This window comes from Nomascus leucogenys, chromosome 15 (assembly GCF_006542625.1).
Source record: "Nomascus leucogenys isolate Asia chromosome 15, Asia_NLE_v1, whole genome shotgun sequence".
NCBI classification, from domain to species: Eukaryota; Metazoa; Chordata; class Mammalia; order Primates; family Hylobatidae; genus Nomascus; species Nomascus leucogenys.
In genome coordinates, this window is record NC_044395.1 from 26,379,718 (window position 1) to 26,400,708 (window position 20,991).

The 20,991-nt window shown below is 40.5% G+C and overlaps 1 protein-coding gene across 3 annotated transcripts in view; it reads left to right on the top strand.

Annotated features, from left to right (window-relative positions):
* Positions 1–14,963, top strand: part of EXPH5 (exophilin 5) — an 85,395-nt gene extending 70,432 nt beyond the window's left edge. For 2 of the 3 annotated variants that reach the window (XM_030829239.1, XM_030829241.1), the window contains exons 5-6: positions 5,474–5,612; positions 8,994–14,963. In XM_030829239.1, the coding sequence (XP_030685099.1) occupies positions 5,474–5,612; positions 8,994–14,377 (5,523 nt within the window). In that variant the 3' untranslated portion in view covers positions 14,378–14,963. The remainder of the gene's footprint in view (positions 1–5,473; positions 5,613–8,993) is intronic. The other variant, XM_030829240.1, reaches the window with a different exon arrangement.
* The last annotated feature ends 6,028 nt before the right edge of the window (positions 14,964–20,991 follow it).

The following is a 20,991-nucleotide window of genomic DNA, read 5'->3' on the forward strand; positions in this document are numbered from 1 at the left end:
CTTTGCTTGCTGCAACATCTGCCCCCAGGGCTTAAGCGATCCTCCCACCTCAGCCTCCCAAGTAGCTGAGACCACAGACATGTGCCATCAAGCCTGCTAAGTTTTTGTATTTTTGGTAGAGACAGCCTGTTGCCCAGGCTGGTCTTGAACTCTGGAGCTCAAGCAATCTGCCCACCTTGGCCTCCCAAAATGCTGAGATTACAGGCGTGAGCCACCACACACAGCCTTATATAGTTAGTTTTCTACCTTGGTATATCATAAATCAATTCATAACTATGTGCAAAGTATCATGCCATATACAATGAAAGGCATGGAATGTCTAAGACAAGATTCCTTTCTTCAGAGAGTTTACCATCTAACTGAAGATATGTACATTAGTGAAATAACAGTAAAAAAAAAACAGTAATGGAAAGAAGAGGGTTTGGGATCAGATCATATGAGTGAGTAGCCAGTGCCACCATATAGATTATTCATGTGACTTCAGTAAGGCACTTGCATGAGATACAGTTTCCTCATCTGAAAAAATGGGAATGATAATTCCTACTTAATTCACAAATTTGTTATAAGGATTCAGTAAGAGAGGATTTTTTAAGTATATTAAAAATAAATGAGTAAATTTGTTCAAATACAAGAAAGTTGGAGGCTGGGCGTGGTGGCTCATGCCTGTAGTCCCAGCACTTTAGGATGCCAAGGTGAGAGGGTTGCTTGCGCCCAGGAGTTTGAGACCAGCCTGGGCAACATAGCAACCCCATTTCTACAAAACATTAAAAAATTAGGCATGGTGGCACACATCTATAGCCCCAGCTACTCAAGAGGCTGAGGTGGGAGGATTCCTTGAGCCAGGAGTTCGGGGTTACAGTAAGCTGTGATTGCACCACTGCATTCCAGCCTGGGTGATGGAGCAAGTCCCTGTCTCTTAAAAAAACAAAAAAAAATTGGAAAGGATTTTGACACAATTGTGCTGCAAAGAGGTGTTTGAACCTCCTTATGCTCTAGGCCAGGGCTGGGAAATAGGCTTCACCTTTTATGGCAACTCCAAAGCACGGAGCATTATTTTGAGGGGGCTTCTGAGTCCAAAACTGAGCCCTAATGAGGATCAGTCGGTGTCTGCTCTGGGCCCTGGAAAGATTTACTTCTCTTCCAGGTCACAAGAAACTTCAGGTGCTTCCCAGAAGCTCTATGACCTGTGTTTGGCTTCAGAGAATGCCTGCTACAAGGATGTAATGCACTAATAAGCCAAGAACTGCAAAACTTGATCATGAGTAGAATGAGGTATTTCAGCATTGGCTCTGGAATCTGACAAACTGGAAATGAACCTCCTCCCTCCACCAGTGTGACCAAAGGCAAATGACCTGACCTCTTGAAACCTCAGTTTTCTCAAAGTAGGGATAATAAGAGTACCAACTCCATAGGGTAGTTAAAACTAAATGAACTAAAGTAACCCACATAAAGCCCTTAACACGTTGCCTAGAATAATCAATGTTTAGTTGCTGCTGCTAACAACAATAATAATAATATCTCACACATAGCTTAAATAAAAATTAGGAGTCTATAGAGTAGTGATAATTTTCAATCTTTATGTCTGATACCTACTATTGACTACTGACTAACAATTCCTTTTTTTTTTTTTTTAATCACTAATGTCACCCTTGCAGAGTTACAGTTGAGTGTAAATGAAACCTCGGTATTTTCTCTTGCTAGCTATATAATTTACATCTTTGTGTGTTGAAAGCATCCTGAACATGTTGTTTGAGTAAGGTAGATCTTGAAGTAGAGGGTCTGGTCAGAAATAAAACCAGAAGAAATTATACTCAGGGTCTCTAGAGAGTAGTAATTCTTCCCAATCTAGAGAGGGTCATCTCTTCACGTGATCCCTCTGTTCACGTACTTTTCATTTCACTATATGTATTATCATTACAAAGGAATGTGATCCTGGGGGCCACAAGAAATGTACTCATCTACACACATAGAGAAAAGATTGTTTGGACGTTAAATGGTCAAGAGAGAATTATGCCTACTGTTCTCTTAATCAGATATATCTACTTTGCACCAACTACCAAAATTGCAGATTTGAGAAGAAAGGACTTATAAGACCTGTGACTAATTGTTATTATCACTAATACTAACAATTATTGACGTAGGGTAACCTCTGAGTTGGACAGACAAAAGGGAACACTTTGATGTAGGGTAGAAAGAATTAACTTTAACTGATCTGATTTCTCAAATGATTAGTTTGAGGTTTTATTACCTCTAATCAGTATCCCATTATCGTTGTGTTTTGCTTTTAACATTTGTTTACTTCTGAATTTTATATTAGTATGCTAAATCATATTCAGTGACCAATAAGTTATCATGGGAGCACTCCTTCCTTATTAATAAATCTGCTTTGTGAGTAGTCAATTGTGGCTTGCTCATAGAACTGAAAACCATAGGTCAATGAAATTTGGGCAGGTTTCTGTAGGAAATAACTGACCTAGACCTTGAGAAAGAAAACAAGCAGGAGTGAAAATACAAGGTCGTAAGGAATGTAGGGGTTAAGAGAACTGGCGGCGTGGAATCAGACAGACCTGTTATGGAGAAATTAAGAAGTCGGAGCTTCGGAAAGGATCGACATGTGGTCTTAGGCATGAAAGATGAGACAAAATGTAGTGGTGAAGGTCAAATAGAAAGGGAACTTTTGAGGTAGAGGAGAGGGATTCAAGAGGCAAGCACTGGGTAGCAGAGTGAGCTGAAAATAAAGACTGGAAAGGGAAGTGGATGAGTGCAGGATGAGTTAAAGTGGAGTCATGAGTGACAGAGCCAGTTTGACAGAGGAAATGCAAATGGAGTTTTGGCACAAGAAAGTGAAGGCGTGGGAGTGGATAATGTTCGCAAGGTTATGAAGACAAAAGCTTGAAAGTAGGGCAGTGATTAGATTTTATGAAATCAAGATAAACATTTGTTAGTAAACAAAGATAATAATAATAGCTGAGTGAGGTGGCTCATGCCTGTAATCCCAGCACTTTGGGGGGCTGAGGCAGGAGGATTGCCTGAGGTCAGGAGTTCAAGATCAGTCTGGCCAATGTGGTGAAACCCCATCTCTACTAAAAATACAAAAAAGTTAGCCAGGCGTGGTGGCGTGCGCCTGTAATCCCAGCTACTCAGGAGGCTGAGGCAGGAGAATTGCTTGAACCAGGGAGGTGGAGGTTGCAGAGCACAGATTGCGCCACTGCACTCCAGCCTGGGCCACAGAGGGAGACTCCGCCTCAAAATAAATAAATAAATAAATAAAAATAATAATAATAAAGGAAAACAAATTTAGTTCTATATCATTCTCCTAAATCCTTTCATTGAAAAACAATAGGTTTTTTTTAAGCCATTTATTATTTATACAGTCATACTTTTGAGTGACTTTGTTTCAGAACTACCAAATCAGCTCGTTATGGCCCTCTGAGGGATTCTACCATTCTAGATCAGCAGTCCCCAACCTTTTTGGCACCAGGGACCCACTTCATGGAAAACAACTTTTCCACAGAAAGGGGTGGTGGATGGTTTGGGAATGAAATTGTTCCACCTCTGATCATCAGGCATTAGTTGGATTCTCATAAGGAGAGCACAACCTAGATCCCTCGCGTGTGCAGTTCACAATAGGGTTAGCGCTCCTGTGAGAATCTAACGCCTAATCCCGGGGCTGATCTGACTGGAGGCGGAGCTCAGGCGGTAATGCTGGCCCCTTACCCCACACTGTGCGGCCTGATTCCTAACATACCACAGACCAGTACCGGTCCCACGGCCCAGGGGTCAGGGACCCCTATTCTAGATGACCTCTAATAGAAACACATTTTTCCCCATAAATCCTCAGGTTCACAATTTTTTTTTTTTTTTTTTTGTATGTGTTTTTTGAGACGGAGTCTCCCTCTGTCTCCCAGCCTGGGGTGCAGTGGCATGATCTTAGCTCACTACAACCTCCGCCTCCCGGGTTCAAGCGATTCTCCTGCCTCAGCCCTCCCAGGTAGCTGAAATTACAGGCATCTGCCACCGTGTCCAGCTAATTTTTGTATTTTTGTTTTTTGTGTTTTTTTTTTCTTTTTTTCTTTTTTCTTTTTTTTTTTTCCGAGACGGAGTCTCGCTCTGTCGCCCAGGCTGGTGTGCAGTGGCGCGATTTTAGCTCACTACAACTTCCGCCTTCTGCGTCCAAGCGATTCTCCTGGCCCAGCCTCTGGATTAGCTGGGATTACAGGCACTCACCACCACACCCAGCTAATTTTTGTATTTTTAGTAGAGACAGTGTTTTCACCACTGTCCATTTTGGTCAGGCTGGTTTCGAACTCCTGGCCTCAAGTGATCTGCCCACCTCGGCCTCTCAAAGTGCTGGGATTACAGGCGTGAGCCACCGCACATGGCCAAGTTCACAAATCTTAAGGTCCACTATGAGTTCTAGCTAACAGGGTCTTGAAAAAATAGGTACAATGTTAGGAAATCCAAAATCCAAGCCATTGGAGCCATGGAGACAGCACTCCAAACTCAAGAGGGGTCAATTTCTTTCCTCTCTGCAAGGAACCCCCACTAAGATCTGTGTAATGCTGTTACTGCACCCCACCACTTACCCAAAGTTAGCCTTTGGTTGGAAGGTTTCCTTAGTATTGGCCCTTCCGTGGTCTCCAGGAAGATATTACCGGAAAAGGGTCCAGATCCAGACCCCAAGAGCGAGTTCTTGGATCTCGCACAAGAAAGAGTTCAGGGCGAGTCCGTAAAGTAAAAGCAAGTTTATTAAGAAAGTAAAGGAATAAAAGAATGGCTACTTCATAGAGCAGCCCCGAGGGTTGCTGGTTGCCCATTTTTATGATTATTTCTTGATGATATTATGCTAAACAAGGGGTGGGTTATTCATGCCTGCCCTTTTTAGCCCATATAGGGCAACTTCCTGACGTTGCCATGCCATTTGAACTGTCATGGCGCTGGCGGGAGTATAGCAGTGAGGATGACCAGAGAGGTCACTCTTGTTGCCATCTTGGTATTGGTGGGTTTTAGCTGGCTTCTTTAGTGCAACATGTTTTATCAGCAAGATCTTTATGACCTGTACCTTGTGCCGACCTCCAGTCTCATCCTGTGACTTAGAAGGCCTTAACCGGCTGGGAATGCAGCCCCATAGGTCTCAGCCTTATTTTACACAGCCCCTATTCAAGATGGAGTTACCCTGATTCAAACGCCTCTGACAGTGCTGTGTAAGTTCATAGGAAACTTTGGCAGAGAAAGGCTCAGTACCTTGCCTGAAGTCTTATCATGGAAAGAATTAATGTAGGTATAGAGAAGTTGCAGATCAGTTACAAATAGCAAAAACAACACATTGTAAATTGAGAAATAAATATTAGAAAAATGGATTTGCAGTCCTTAGACTAATACTTCTAAGCTTGGGACAGTTTGGTGGGAGCGTGTGAGTATTTTGACTGGTGAAGGCTCAGAAATAATATTGTGTTCTCTGCTTTAAAATTAGCAGGCAAAAATATACAATTCACCTCTGGAAAATCAACTAGTTGACAGTGCATTTGTCCCAAAGCCAGCAGTCATGAGGGAGGAGAGTGGCATGCCTCCACCGTGGGACGCTTCACTGCTAGAGAATGAGTTTTTCCAAGGTAAGTTCATGGATTAAGTTGCCTTTGCAACTACTGATACTAAAGGAAGTAAACAATAACTAGTTTGTATTAAACTACTCAAAACATATCAAACACTGTACTTTATTTTTTACATCCTCATGTTTAGCTTATTTGAAGAGGATGCTGATATGTTATTAACACAAGTATTAAGAATCTTATGATTAAATATAATCTAAGCAAATATTCTTGAATCAAGGACTGATAAATATATGGAGTAGTAATAATGTTTAATATTTAACCTTAGGGGTCAGGAGTTTGAGACCCCATCTCTACTGAAAATACAAAAATTAGCTAGGCATGGTGGCACGCACCTGTAATCTCAGCTACTTGGGAGGCTGAGGCAGGAGAATTGCTTGAACCTGGGAGGCGGAGGTTGTAATGAGCCAAGATCACGCCACTGCACTCCAGCATGGGTGACAGAGAAAGCAGAAAAAAAAAAATTAACCTCAGGTAAAAAGGAAATACATCTTTAGGAAATACATCTATAAAGTTTGCTGTTTAATAGACTTTTATTGTTCCAGATTAGGACCCAAATGCACTGCAATAAAATCTAATTGACATTAGACAATTAACCTTGTATGATGATAAAAACTGAAACAGGTTCCAAAAGCAGTGGCGTTCCAAATGCACATGTATCTTATCATTATATGATCACAGTTTACTTTTACAAAGGTTATTCTATATAAACCCGGCCATTTGAAAAGTTAACTCTGAAGTCGCCACCAGCTTCACTTTGAGGAACTTCATTTAGTTTGCAAAGGCAATACCATCGCCTGGCCCCTATTGTGTGGGACAGCAGTCCGGAAGAGACAGTCAGCTGGACAGTCAACGTAGGGGCCTTCTTCAGTAAGATGCTTCCTGGCAGAGAACAGAGGAAAATCTCTGTTCCAAAATGAAGGTTTTGTTGAAAGAGGAGAGCTACTGTTTATGGAATGAGAAAATAATAATAATGTGGCCTTTCTGAAAATAATGTAGACAAGCAGAACAGGAATTTTTCTGATGTCAGGAGTGGTGAGTGAACAGCATTGATAGTTTGGGATTCTAAGTGGCTTTAATTTAAAATCTTGTCACGAGGATGTTAAGAATGGTTACCTCTAGGTAGAATTCCTGGCGATTTTACTTATATTGTTATACTTTTCTGTATTTTCTGTTCTAAATACATTCTGCTCTTGTAGTCAGCCAAGACTTTAAGGGGAAAGAAAAACATAAACAGCTTGAAAGGGAGAATGGATGTCAAAGAGATTTTCATTATAATTTGTTTTAAAGATAGATTTTTATTCATTATGCAGTTTTGTTTTGTTTTTTGCCCCACCTTATACTTCAGCATTGCTTGATTATTTTATTGTGGCTATAGGGAAAAATTACTTCAGGTCCTAGGGGTAAATAAATATTTTTCACTAAAACATTGACAGATTATTCCCTAAAGAATTCCTTAATTACATATCCTTAATGTTCAAGATCAGTTTTTCTTTTGGTTGTACAAACTCAATAACACCAACTTGCAAATAAAATAGGATAGGGAAAAATCCAGAACAGATTTTTTTAAATCCCTTTAGCATCTGCCCTCACATAATTGGCATGTTGCATGTACATTTCACCTATATGTGCTCAGACACTTACATTTCCTGTCATTATACAATTGAAATGAAATTTTTAATTTATTCGTATTTATTGAACATGAATATAGTAAACTATATCTATTATAGAGTGGGTCTTAGCGAGTCTACAAACCTCAAAAGATTATGATTCTATTCAAAGTCTAATGGGTTTTTATTGAGGAAAACTTGTCAAATACAATTAAATTGATACAATTCAAAGAAAAGCCAACTGTGTTACCAAAAGGATGCTGTGGCTTGTCTGAGATCACAGGGGCTGTGGTCCTAGAGAGCATCAGCCCTGGGTCTGGGCCTGGTCTACGTCTTCAGTTATCATAAGGGGGCCCCTGGGCACTGACTTTGACACCACCCCCTGACTTTGCTACCGAGAGAAAAGTAATCATTATTTGACAACAGCAACTTCACGTCTTTGTAAAACTATGAGCTCGTCTCATAGTAAAATCATCTGTATGGTTCATAAAGAGCAAAATATGAAAAGTGAGCTTTTTTTTCTGTGTGTTTCTTTTTTTTGAGATGGAGTCTCGCTCTGTCGCCCAGGCTGGAGTACAGTGGCGCCATCTCGGCTCACTGCAAGCTCCGCCTCCCGGGTTCACGCCATTCTCCTGCCTCAGCCTCCCGAGTAGCTGAGACTACAGGCGCCCGCCACCACGCCTGGCTAATTTTTTGTATTTTTAGTAGAGACGGGGTTTCACCATGTTAGCCAGGATGTTCTCGATCTCCTGACCTCATGATCCGCCCGCCTCGGCCTCCCAAAATGCTGGGATTACAGGCGTGAGCCACCGTGCCGGGCCTAAAAAGGAGCTTTTATGGCACAGAGGTTGCACTGGACAGTGGTTGTATGCATGGATTCAGGAAACAGACTGTCTGGGTTCAAATCCCAGTGCTGTGTGATCTTAGGAATTTGCTTAATCTCTTCTTGCATCAGTTTCCTCATTATAGAATAAGAATAGTAATAGGACCAACCTTCTAAGGTTGTGTGATGACTTAATGAGTTAATATATTAAGGGTTTAGGACTCTGCCTGACACATAGAAAGTGCTATTTTATAGGAGTGTTAATGGGTATTAATTTTTCCAGAAAAAAAAATCTACCATTGGCATATCATTTAATAATATTATATAGCACTTTTAATTATATATATTGCTCCAATCCATCCAACTAAGTATGTTCATAAATTAGGTGCTAAGCTTTTAGTGGTAATACTTTTTTCTTAATAGTACAACCTAGAAATCATATGCTACTTACAGAGGTTCATTTCTATTATGATCCCAGGAGGTATACACAGCTGGAAATATTGTAGCAACCTAGTGACATGAAAGAAACAGAAAGACAAGGCTTAATAATACTAGCAATTGTCTAGTTATTCAATATCTGCATTATTAATTCCCTTTTATTACTGGTCCATATGTTCAAAAAACTCAGTACACTTTAGATGCACTAAAAAAAACATGATTAACATTCATTGTTAGAAGATTATAGTTCTATTTCCTTAGGGCGTTAATGGAAGGTTTACTTTGAAAAAAAATGTGATTTGAAAAAGTAGGAAAGAAATTTTCACTACTGTCTTGTAAATGTCAGACTATCTTGAAAATATAATCAAAACTAATGTTATAACATTTATTATAATATGATAAAAAATAAAATTATAAATGATTATGTTTCTTGAAAAGGAGCCTTCAACAACTCAAATTATTATTAAACTGTAAAAACATATACAAAAAAGTTGACTCACATTCTCTTTTCAGTTTTAGATGACTTGGATAGCAAATTGGCTCAGGAACAGTCTGCAAGCTCAGTGAATACCAGAACACCCCTCAACTATGGATCAAGAACACAGTTCAGTCACTTTTATTCCAGTGGTAACAGACATGGTAATATCACAGAAAGGCACAAAAAACTCTATAATGAAACTTCCAATATGTCTATCTATGACATCCTAAGACCAGGAACTCATAGGGAAGGTTTTAAAACCTTTTCTCCTAGGACAAGGACAATTTATGATATGTATAGGACAAGGGAGCCCAGAGTCTTTAAGGAAGATTATGTGCAAAAGAATACTTTTGGCAGTACTTCGCTGTGTTTTGACAGCAGGCAACGGTCAGCCTTACCAGCCACAGGGCATTTCACAGCAAGAAGCTTACATTTTCCAGCCAGAACTCAGAGCAAGAGTGGGTTTACACCACCAAGGCACCAGCAGAGTCCAAAGAGAACTCCTTTATCATCCATCATATGGAACAGATCAGATTCCTCTAGAGACAGGGAGAACCAGGAAGAGTTCCTGAGGGCACCATCACCAATGGAAATTGACCCTGCTGACAAGTATGTGTATCCCAGGGGTTTTCAGGAGAATAAGAGATATGAATCATACCATTCACAGAATGTTTACCAACATCTTAGTTTAAATGCTCCCATGGAGAATGCAATGAGTCCTGACACTTTTGAGAACTCAGAGAACATGCCATTCTACCATCAAAGCAACACATTTGCTAGATCTTTCTTCAGCAATACCTTTGGACGAAGCGGAGAACAGGGGAGATTTGGACAAGGTCCTTTTTGGGGCCAAGAGAAAGGACATTCTTTCTGGTCTGACTTTCATCGAAGCAGGAAATCATTCAGTTCTTCTGACAGAGACTTTGAAATGATTTCCATGGAAGCAAATAGTGTATCAGCCATTCACGGCCATAATGTTTCTTCTGAACACTGGGAATCATTTTCTTCTGGTTATGGAACAGATGTTTCCAGAGGCCAAGAAGAGCCACATCCCTGGCAGACATCCACAATGGATAGCATGGCGGTATCACATGGTAATGAGACCCAGCTGACTCCTCATTTTGGCACACCAAATGTTTGCTCCATGACTGGTTCAAGCTATCACGTCAAATCCAGTGAGTTGGTAAGTCAACAGGACAGTTCTCCTATAGAAGTACATATAAACAAAGAAGCTTCCTCATTTGGAATTGCTCAGACTCTAGCATCGTCATCCAAAACTTCCTTTTCCCAGATTTCTGATGACAGAAGGAATCCTCAGAGTCCCAACTTGCAGAATCCCATAGTCACTTTGAAGAAAATTTTTCCAAATAAGCCTGCCTCTCATCCAATTAGAAGCGATACAGAAGTCACTGTGACCAACAGCAATTCAACTGACTCTCTGCCTCTTGCCAAAAGCCAGCCCAATATCTTGGTCACAGAAGTGAATAATGAGAAAGACTTAAATAAATCTATTTCAGAAGAAGACAAACAGCTAAGCAAGATGGACCAGACAAACAAGGCAGGTGAAATACCCCAACCTGTTTCACAGACAGGGATCTCAAACTCTCTACCTGATTTTCAAAATCCCTTATCCCAGGACTCAGCCAAGAGCAACGGGTTTGGTTTTAATGCATCTACCACAATAAGTTCAAAAAAGTCACTCAGAGTCTTTTCCAGGAAAGATACCTCCAAAATGTATATACCGCACAAAGATAAATCCAATGACATTAAACAAGACAAGAGGTTTACTGAAAACAGAAAACTTGGCTCAACGGCTTCCCTTCCTTTCATTCAGGAACACAGAACACCACCATCTTTCCCCAGGACAGACCAAGGTTGTCACCAGGAATTAACTGTAAGTAATGAAGATATTTCAAGAATTATTACAAATAACCACTGGAGCTCTGCACCGACTGATACTCAAAATGCACAATCTCCAGAAAAGCCTGTTATTTTAGATACTGAGGGAGAGCAATGTGCTACAATTCATTCTACCAACTGTGGCAAGTTGACTCCTGGCCACAAGACCTCGTGTGATTCTTTAGATCTGTCATCAGCTGCACTACCAGATTCCTCACCATCAAAGAATTCTTCCCTTGATGCTCCTGGGGTTCCATCTATGACAGTGTTCTCCAGAAGTCCTTCAGACAAAGATCCATTGCTAGGAGAAAGAGAAGAAAAAGACAATGCTGGGAAGAACCAAAAGAATCAGTTTATTGTAAGCCATTCAGAAAACCAAGAGAGAAATGATAGTCATGTGCCTACACATGATGAAGTGGTTAATGTCAAATGCCATCCACACTCTCCTTTTAGGAATGAAAGAGGAAAAGGAAAAATAAGGCATCGTATATCCTGTATTGAAAAGTTAAGCAAAACAGAAAGTATATCAGTACCCACCAGTGATCACAGGAGCCTCATTGAAACAAATCAAAGCAATTCCAAAGTTTCTGAGCTTGACACAATTTATTGTACCTTGCCAAGAAAATCAAGCAGTTTTCTCATACATGGCAGGCAGTCAGGAAGTAAAATAATGGCTGCTTCATTGAGGAATGTGCCACCTCCCTTCCAAATAAAAAATAATGTGGAAGATGCAATGGGGAACTACACATTAAACAAATTTAGTCCCAGTTCTCCTGAGTCAGCGAATGAATGTTCCAAAGTCGTTTCAGACTCAGCCCTGGGAGCATCTGAAGCCACAGAGAGAATGACAAATGTAAAAAGCAGTGGATCTACTTCCGTTAGAAAAGGGCCACTTCCATTCCTCATCAACAGGGCTATGTCATGTCCCTCAGGGGAGCCACATGCCTCAACTGGAAGAGAAGGAAGAAAAAAGCCATTGACTGCAGGCACGGATGCTTCTGAGCTAACACCAAGGGCTTGGGAGAGAATCATTAGCCCTGTGGAAAATGACTCATCTGTTAGAGATTGTTCTTTAACCAAAAGACAACACCAAAAGGAAAACTTCCAAGAATACACTGAGAAAGAAGGTAAAATGGCTGCCTCCAGGAAAAGTGTATTTGCTCTTTCAAATGAAGACCCTTTACCTTTTTGCTCAGACTTGTCAGGAAAAGAACGTGGGAAAACATTACATAAGGTTAAGACGACTAGTACGTTTTCTGTTTCTGGTGATGAAGATAATGTAAAATGTCTGGAGGTGGTCTCAGTATATTACACTCTACCGAGGAAACCCAGCAAAAAATTCTGTAACCTCCTTCAACAGTATGCACAAAATACTAATTTACTTATAGAATCAACTCAAGTGGAGACTGAAACATTTCCTAATGCTTTAGAAAAAGACAAACAGAATTATTCTACACGAGAACAGTCAGGAACACCTTCATGTGAAAATCTAAAGATGTCCATCAACTCTGATCAGACACTCACCACTGAAAATATGACTGCCTTCCAATTATCAAATAGGGGGCCCCTAGCACATACATTACAGGAAATGGTTTCAGTTGAGGCAGCTGTTTCTCTTCCTGAAGAGGAATCTAAAGCTAGAGAGATTTTTTCAGATAATTTAGCTAAAACACCTCCAGGTGATTCAGAAAACAAGAAGGAAAGAGGCAAAAAGTTGCAAAGTGAAACCCTGCATACTTTATTGATGCTTCAGAGAAAAAATGTATCCAAAGAAAAATCTGAAAATTGTCAACGTTCCATTAATTCAAGTAACAGTGGTCCCTCTAGTCTTCCAACTCTTTCAGAAGTTAATATTGGAAATTCCCAAACCAGAAGAAGTTCTTGGGAGTGTACAGGGAGTGGTAGAGCCATTCCATTTACTGGAAGTGGGAATTGTCCTCAGAAAGATCACACATCCACAGCTGTAGGTGATGGCTCCAGTGGATCACAGCCTAGGGAAGGCAGAGGGGACATTGGAACCAACTGCCAAAAAATGACTAATAAAACACTTTCTCACTCAGAGAGTCAAGTCTTTGCCCTTACTCCAGCATTGCATAAACTACAGCTTGGTGAGGAGACTCAGTCAGATGAACCAAACTTAGAGAGTCTGCAGTCTGAACAGAGAGAATTACCTCAAAGAAGTCAGGAGGCAAATATGACAGAAAGCAGGAAGGCTGACGATAAAATGCAGAAGTCACCTTGGGATCAACCTTCACTTCCTGAAGGAAACAAAAATAAAACCAACTTGGATGACCTAGTAAAGGGGGAAAATAGATCTTCAGTTAAACACAGATTGGCAGCCATGTCTAAAGCAAGCAGAAAATTCCCAGCTGAAGATGTAACCCCCAGAAGACATGTAGCTACTATCTTCCCTCAAAGTGGAAGCAGATCTGGCTTTGACCATTTGTCTCTTGGCACAGTGGAGTGCAACTCACTGTTCCCTGAGCCTACTCCAAAATCTGCAGAGTCCATTGGCGAAAGCAGGTTGAGTGAGGATGGAAAGCATGTGAAAAAATCCGAGAACCTTCTCCCCATTACTGTACTACCTAACAGAGAAACTTCTACACACGTCAGCAACCAGAAGTCTAACAGCATTTCACAACGACATCAGAATGAGTTTAAAAATGTCTCAGAATCACCATCAAAGCATGAGAATTCTAAAGAAGTCACAGCAGCTGAGAATTTAGAAAGAGAATCAGGAGCCCCATCCCCCATCACATTCACCAGCCTCAGGGAAGCAGAATTCTCTGACAATCAGAGGAGGCTGAGCCCTCCTTTTCCACCGGAGCCTGCACAGAAATCTAGAGTAAGCATTCCACTGGCCAGTTTTCTGCAGCAACAAAGGAGTGCTTCATCTCTGGAGTGGGAACCTGAGCCACACCTCTATCGTTCAAAGAGTTTAAAAAGCATTAATGTTCATGGCGATCTACTACGAAAAAGCCATCCTCCAAAAGTCAGGGAGCGCCATTTTTCTGAAAGCACTTCTATTGACAATGCCCTGAGTCAACTGACCCTTGGGAATGAATTCTCTGTCAACAATGGGTACAGTCGAAGATTCAGATCTTTTTCTGAACTCCCCTCCTGCGATGGAAATGAAAGTTGGGCTTATCGCAGCAGGACAAAAACAGGTCCCAGGTCTGCAACATCTATATACAGACCTATTGACTACGGGATCTTTGGGAAAGAACAACAGTTAGCTTTCTTAGAAAATGTAAAGAGGTCACTTACACAAGGAAGATTATGGAAACCAAGTTTTCTTAAGAACCCTGGCTTCCTAAAAGATGATTTGAGGAACCCTCCCAACCCCTCAGAGTCATTAAGCTCAAATTCTCCCAGTAGTCAGGTGCCAGAAGATGGCTTATCTCCAAGTGAACCACTTAATATCTATGAGGAAGACACAGTGGACTCAGATTGTGACACAGACACAACCACAGATGATGAATACTATCTGGATGAAAATGACAAAGAGTCAGAACTGTGATGCTTTTTCAATAAAATACTTTACCTTTTTCACCAAAAGCTTAAAATGGAACTAAGGTGTACGTGTGCATGTGCATGGGAGGATAAAAGATCTACTCTGGGCAATGTCTGCTCTGAAATGTCCCACATCTCCTTTTTTTTCCTCCACACCCTATATAGACACTTCCTGAATGCTAGAACAATGAATTCTTGTTTTGAGAGAGTCTCTGCTATTTTCTGTCTCTGTAAATGTTCTTAGCCTGCCTTTCCACCACTCCCACTTAATCCCTGATTCACTGTCTGATTTGGGCTTTCTGCTTTACTTCCCTCCTAACATTTTTCGTCTTTAATTGTGATTTACAACCCTAATATCCCAGGCACATACAAAACTTATGAATTACCCAGCACAACTGTGAAACTCTGTATTGCTTCTTCCGGTCCACACCCTATACTCATGACATTAAGTAAAAGGTAGGGATGATAACAGTGGCGTAAATATTATCATCCTGTTTGACTCATGAACAATTAGGAAGTTTAAGGTGGTGATCTTCTCTTTCAAACAAAGATAAAGCAATTTTTTTTTTAACCTGAGAAACTGATTGCAAAAAGGAAAAAAAAAAAAAAGATAAAGGAATTTTCTAAGTACATCCTGTTATATCCATAGTGGAGCCTGGGAGGCACATGGTCAAAGCACATGTTGAGGTTATAGATTAGGACCTGAATCCCTAGTAAGCCAATAGAAGGTTAGCACTCCTAGAAATTCCTCTGAAACTGTGGGGGACTGGCTGGATTATTAAGGGCTTTTAGTCAAGCCAAGGACTTAGGCCAGGCAACCTGACCATACAGAAAGTTGCCTGGTCACAGAATTTCTGCTTATGAAGAGAACATAGCTGAGGAGCAGAGATAGGAAGTATGTATCCCTTCATGGGACAGACTTACCTTTACTGCAGTTCTCTCAGCAACTGGCTTTTCCCATTTCCTCAGAACTATCCATTTTCACATTTTCTTTTTTTTTGTTTGTTTTGTTTTGTTTTGTTTTTGTTTTTTGGAGACAGAGTCTTGCTCTGTCACCCAGGCTGCAGTGCAGTGGCATGATCTGGGCTCACTGCAACCTCTGCCTCCCGGGTTCAAGCGACTCTCCTGCCTCAGCCTCCAGAGTAGCTGGGATCACAGGTGCACCCAGGCGCACGCTGCCACGCCCAGCTAATATTTTTGTATTTTAATAGAGATGGGATTTCACCGTGTTGCCCAGGCTGGTCTTGAACTCCTGAGCTCAGGCAATCTGCCCACCTCGGCCTCCCAAAGTGCTAGGATTACAGGCGTGAGCCACCATGCCCAGTCTTTTTTGTTTTTTGTTTTTGTTTTTGTTTGAGATGGAGTCTTGTTCTTGTTGCTCAGGCTAGAGTGCAATGGCTTGATCTCAGCTCACTGCAACCTCTTCTTCCCAAGTTCAAGCAATTCACCTGCCTCAGCCTCCCAAGTAGCTGGGACTATAGGCACCCACCACCACACCTGGCTAATTTTTTTTTCCTTTTTTTTTTTGGTATTTTTAGTAGAGTTGGAGTTTCACCAGGTTGGCCAGGCTGGTCTCAAACTCCTGACCTCAGGTGATCTGCCCACCTCGGCCTCCCAAACTGCTGGGATTACAGGCATGAGCCACCGTGCCTGGCCCACATTTTCTTTAATTGCAAGGTAGAACACTTCTTTTCAGGTGGGACATTTTAGTCCCAAATATCAAGTGGGAACCTTGGCCAAGTCCCTAAAATGCCATCAAGTCAGATCTGACACCCTGGAATTCATTCTTTGCTGCAGGATCATCTACCAAACCCTTGGGAAATTCTAAGGCTGAGCTCCTAAGGGCTTGTCACTATGATTCAATGATTTATCTAGAGTAAATCACTTATGATGCCCACTGATATTTTGGCTTTCCTAACTCTTTATTTGCCGTGCAGAACCTCAGGGGATTTCTCTCCTAATTCAGGATAAAGACCAATAGACGGCAGTGAAGATAATCTGCTTTAACTACAGAGAGCATGGATTCCTGGATCTCAATACTATGGTAGTCAACATGAGTGGATTTTATCTCGTTTGGTTTATATTTGCTTTGCGACCTAATCTAATTTTCCATTTTTTATACCTAGTCTGTTTCATCATTATAAACTAAGAATAATGATAGGTGTTGGTGAAGTGTATAGAGATCCGGAACTGATAGAGATTTAAGAAAGAACTATGTTATTATTATCCTTCGAATCATTCCCTTACCTAGATGCAAAATGCCTGGGTTACTTTACGTGGTTCCCATGCAACTCAAAGCTAATGAACATGAGGTAACTAACATGAAAGCTATTCCCTAAATCTGTCAACTATTTTAAACTTCAAGCTCTGACCAATCCTGAGCTCAAAAAGCTCAAAAATCAAATATTGTGAACTTTTCAGTGCAAATTTGTATGGTAAAGAATAAATAACACTATTTCTTGTTTAATATATGTTTGTAAATTCTGCCTTTCCTCTTTTTCTATTTATCTGATTATTATGATTATGATTATTATTATTATTATTTTCTTTGAGACAGTGTCTCACTCTGTCACCCAGGCTGGAGTGCAATGGCGCGATCTCGGCCCACTGCAACCTCCGCCTCCCAGGTTCAAGCGATTCTCCTGCCTCAGCTTCCCGAGTAGCTGGGATTACAGGCACCCGCCACCACGCCCAGCTAATTTTTGTATTTTTAGTAGAGACGGGGTTTCACCATGTTGGCCAGGCTGGTTTCAAACTCCGACCTCAGGTGATCCGCCCGCCTCAGCCTCCCAAACTGCTGGGATTATAGCCATGAGCCACCTCACCAGCCCTATTTATCTGATTATTTAAGTAAAACTTTAATAAACCATGACCTACGTTTTCTATGCAATTTTAAGATACTCAGAGTTAATATTTTAATATTGAGGTTCTTGATTTTTTTAATGATCAGCTTTCAAATTATATTTCAGTATATACTCTGAGTCTACGTGTATGCTACAAAAGGTGAAATGAAGTTAGCTTATTTTTCAGTGAGTTTAGGCTATATTAAGAGTTAGGTAAGTTAGGTAAGGGTGAAATTGCTTTGGGGCCCAGACTGCGCTGGAATGTACTGTTTAAATCCAAAGGTAATTGATGGCCAGTGTTCAGTTGCTCTATTTGTAACGTTTGCATGTTGATCTGGCTGAAGTATCAGGAAAACACAAAATTCATGAAAATAGCACCTTTTATAATTTTATACTTTTATAAAGCACTTGTTAAAGAAGTATAGCAAATTTCTATGTATTTTAACATATAAGTCGCTGCATTTTAATGTTCATTTTTGGTATAGCTACGGTAACTTATAATAGTCATTTTTATATTCATAACTTGTTTTCGGAAAGATATAGTCATTATTAAAATAAACATTCATGTAAATGGAGTAAATCATAGGGGAATCAATCCTAATAAATACCTTATAAGTTATAAACTTGTTTAGATACTAGATTTCTATAACCATAAATTTTATACTGTAAAGTCCATTTAAAATAGGGTTTAATGAAATTATTTTAATTTTTAGGGACTCCCTTCTAAATAATTTACTCCTACATTGTAAATACATTGATGCCAACAAAATTCCAACTGCTACTAACAAAGGTTTGGTTGGTGATAAGCTAATAAAAGCTACTTTGTGTAGGAGGTAAATATGTGTACTGGAGGGGGTAAAAATCCACTTAGGTTATGGCAAAGATGGGAATCAAACTGGAAAACTCATAGCCCCATAAAATTAATATTCTTTGTTATGTGCCAGAGGGTTTAAGAGAACTTCTTGCTAAGAGTTTATTGATAATAATAATGCTTCAGAATATCCCATTTAAATGTACAGTGTAAATATGTAAAATATTTTACTTCCCAGGCAAGTTTGTGAATCTATTGCCACTTAGTGGCTCTTTGTGACTGGCAGTTCTGTATATCTGAAACAAATAAGCTGTAAGCACTTTTGTTAAAACTTTGTCAAATAATTCTTTTATGTACTTGTTCTCAGACCTGTTCTCTGGGTATGAAATGTGTTAAAGACAAGATGCAAATTTAAAACAATGCCTGTATTTAAATAAATGATTTAAACAGATGCACTATTTGATTTGGTTTTATTCACATCCTCAAATGATTATTTATTTATTTATTTATGTATTTATTTTTTGAGATGGAGTCTTGCTCTGTTGCCCAGGCTGGAGTGCAGTGGCATGATCTCGGCTCGCTGCAACCTCTGCCTCCCAGGTTCAAGCAATTCTCCTGCCTCAACATCCTGAGTAGCTGGGATTACAGGCATGCACCACCACTCATAGCTAATGTTTGTATTTTTAGTACAGACAGGGTTTCACCATGTTGGTCAGGCTGGTCTCGAACTCCTGACCACGTGATCTGCCCACCTTGGCCCCCCAAAGTGCTGGGATTACAGGCGTGAGCCACCGTGCCCAGCCCAAAAGATTATTTTTAAGTGTGAAAGTTTCAGGAAAAATATAAAATTTAGGGGGGTCGGGGGAGGCATAAGTTTTCAAACCAGTCTCTCTTATGGCTGTTGAATGAGATCTGCCATATAGGTGGTTTTAAAAAAACAGTGGCTTGCTTCTTTCTTATCTATACCCAAAAAGCAACGAACCAACATCAGGAAATCAATGTGCCTTGTTGCATAATAGGAGAGGAATGAAGAAGGTCTGACATTTCTTTCTGGAGATTCACACATTTATAAAGGAAGAGGGGCCAGGTGTTATGGCTGACACCTGTAATCCCAGCACTTTGGGAGGCCAAGGCGGGTAAATCACCTGAGCTCAGGAGTTCGAGACCAGCCTAGCCTGGCCAATATGGTGAAACCCCGCCTCTACTAAAATACGAAAATTAGCCGGGCACGGAGGCATACACCTGTAATCCCAGCTACTTGGAGGCTGAAGCAGGAGAATCACTAGAACTTGGAAGGCGGAGGTTGCAGTGAGCCAAGATCGCACGGCTGCACTCCAGCCTAGGCAACAGAGTGAGACTCTGTCTCAGGAAGAGGGAGCTACATGGAGCTGGGCATCTACTGTCCAGTAGCACTGATGAAAGACAAGCAGGTCTCTCTAGTTGAATATAAGTCATGCAATGTTAATTCCCCCCAAGCAAATTAATTAATAGATTTGTACTAATCTTTTACCTTTTCTGGAAAAGCAACCCAAAGCCCTTTTTCTATCAAGGACAGGAGAATGTCAACAGCATGTTATTCAAAATATTTTTACTGTCCTTTATTAAAATTTAAAATACAGTGGATCAGCTAGGATTTTTAGTGATAGACAATAGAATCCTCTCTAGCTGGTTCAAATAGAAAAAGATCTATTGGAGGCTGGGTGCAGTGGCTCATGCCTGTAATCCCAGCACTTTGGGAGGCCAAGGCAGGCAGATCACGTGAGGTCAGGAGTTCAAGACCAGACTGGCCAACATGGCAAAACCCCATCTCTACTAAAAATACAAAAATTAACCAGGTGTGGTAGTGGGTACCTGTAATCCCAGCTACTGGGGAAGTGGAGGCAGGAGAATCACTTGAAACTAGGAGGCAGAGGCTGCAGTGAGCGGAGATCATGCCACTGCACTCCAGCCTGGATGACAGAGTGAGACTCCGTCTCAACAAAAAAAAAAAAAAAGAAGAAGGAAAAAGAAAGAAGAGACAGAGAGAGAAAGGAAGGAAGGAAAGAAAGGAAAGAAAGAAGGAAAAGTTCTATTAAACTGTAAACTTTGCTCACAAACTCATTAATAGGGATAAGGAGATAGATTTTGAGCTGAAATTCCAGGACCAATTCTAAAAACCATGCCACAGAATTGGACCTGCCAAGGGAGCTGCTGTCTCTGTTATGACCCGGAAGCTGCCGAATCAGGACCTCAAGTGGGCCAATATCCTGAATCACTGCCTTCATTTGGTCCAGAAATTGCTCCTATAGAAATAAAAACACTAGTATGTATAGACTTGCATGTAGGATTTTTATTGCTACAATGTTTGTTGTGGCAAAACCTGGAAACAAAGTTAATACCTGATTAAGAAATGACTGAATATATTATAGAACATTTACATATGTAATATCGGAAAGCCATTGAAAATTCCTCTTTTGCTTTAGAAATTGTCTAATTTTCAATGTCACTAAGTTGACTTAGAAGAATTTCCATGAGGTACTGTTGAGGGAGAAATGTAAAATTCCATTTTTGTAAAGCATTCACCAAGAAACCTGCATATGCATGTGTACTCATGGAGGGACACACTAGGTTATTAATGTTCGTTGTTTTGTAGACAGGTGTTGGGGGAGAGGATGTTCGAGCACAGGATAAAAGAGAGAGAAGTTTCTTTCCTCCAAAGAAGGAACTGTAAATATACACACATATACATATATATAGAAATATATAAATAAATGAGAATAATTATTATTATTCATGTACTTAAGTGCAACTATTTATCGGGGGTGTACAGATTAAAAACTAAATATAAGTTTTAAAAGGATTTCTGTACAGGAGAATATTTAATAAATTACTTTCCTTTCTTAAGAAATTGATGATAGGCTAGGCGCAGGGGCTCACACCTGTAATCCGAGCACTTTGGGAGCCCAAGGCAGGTGGATCTTGAGGTCA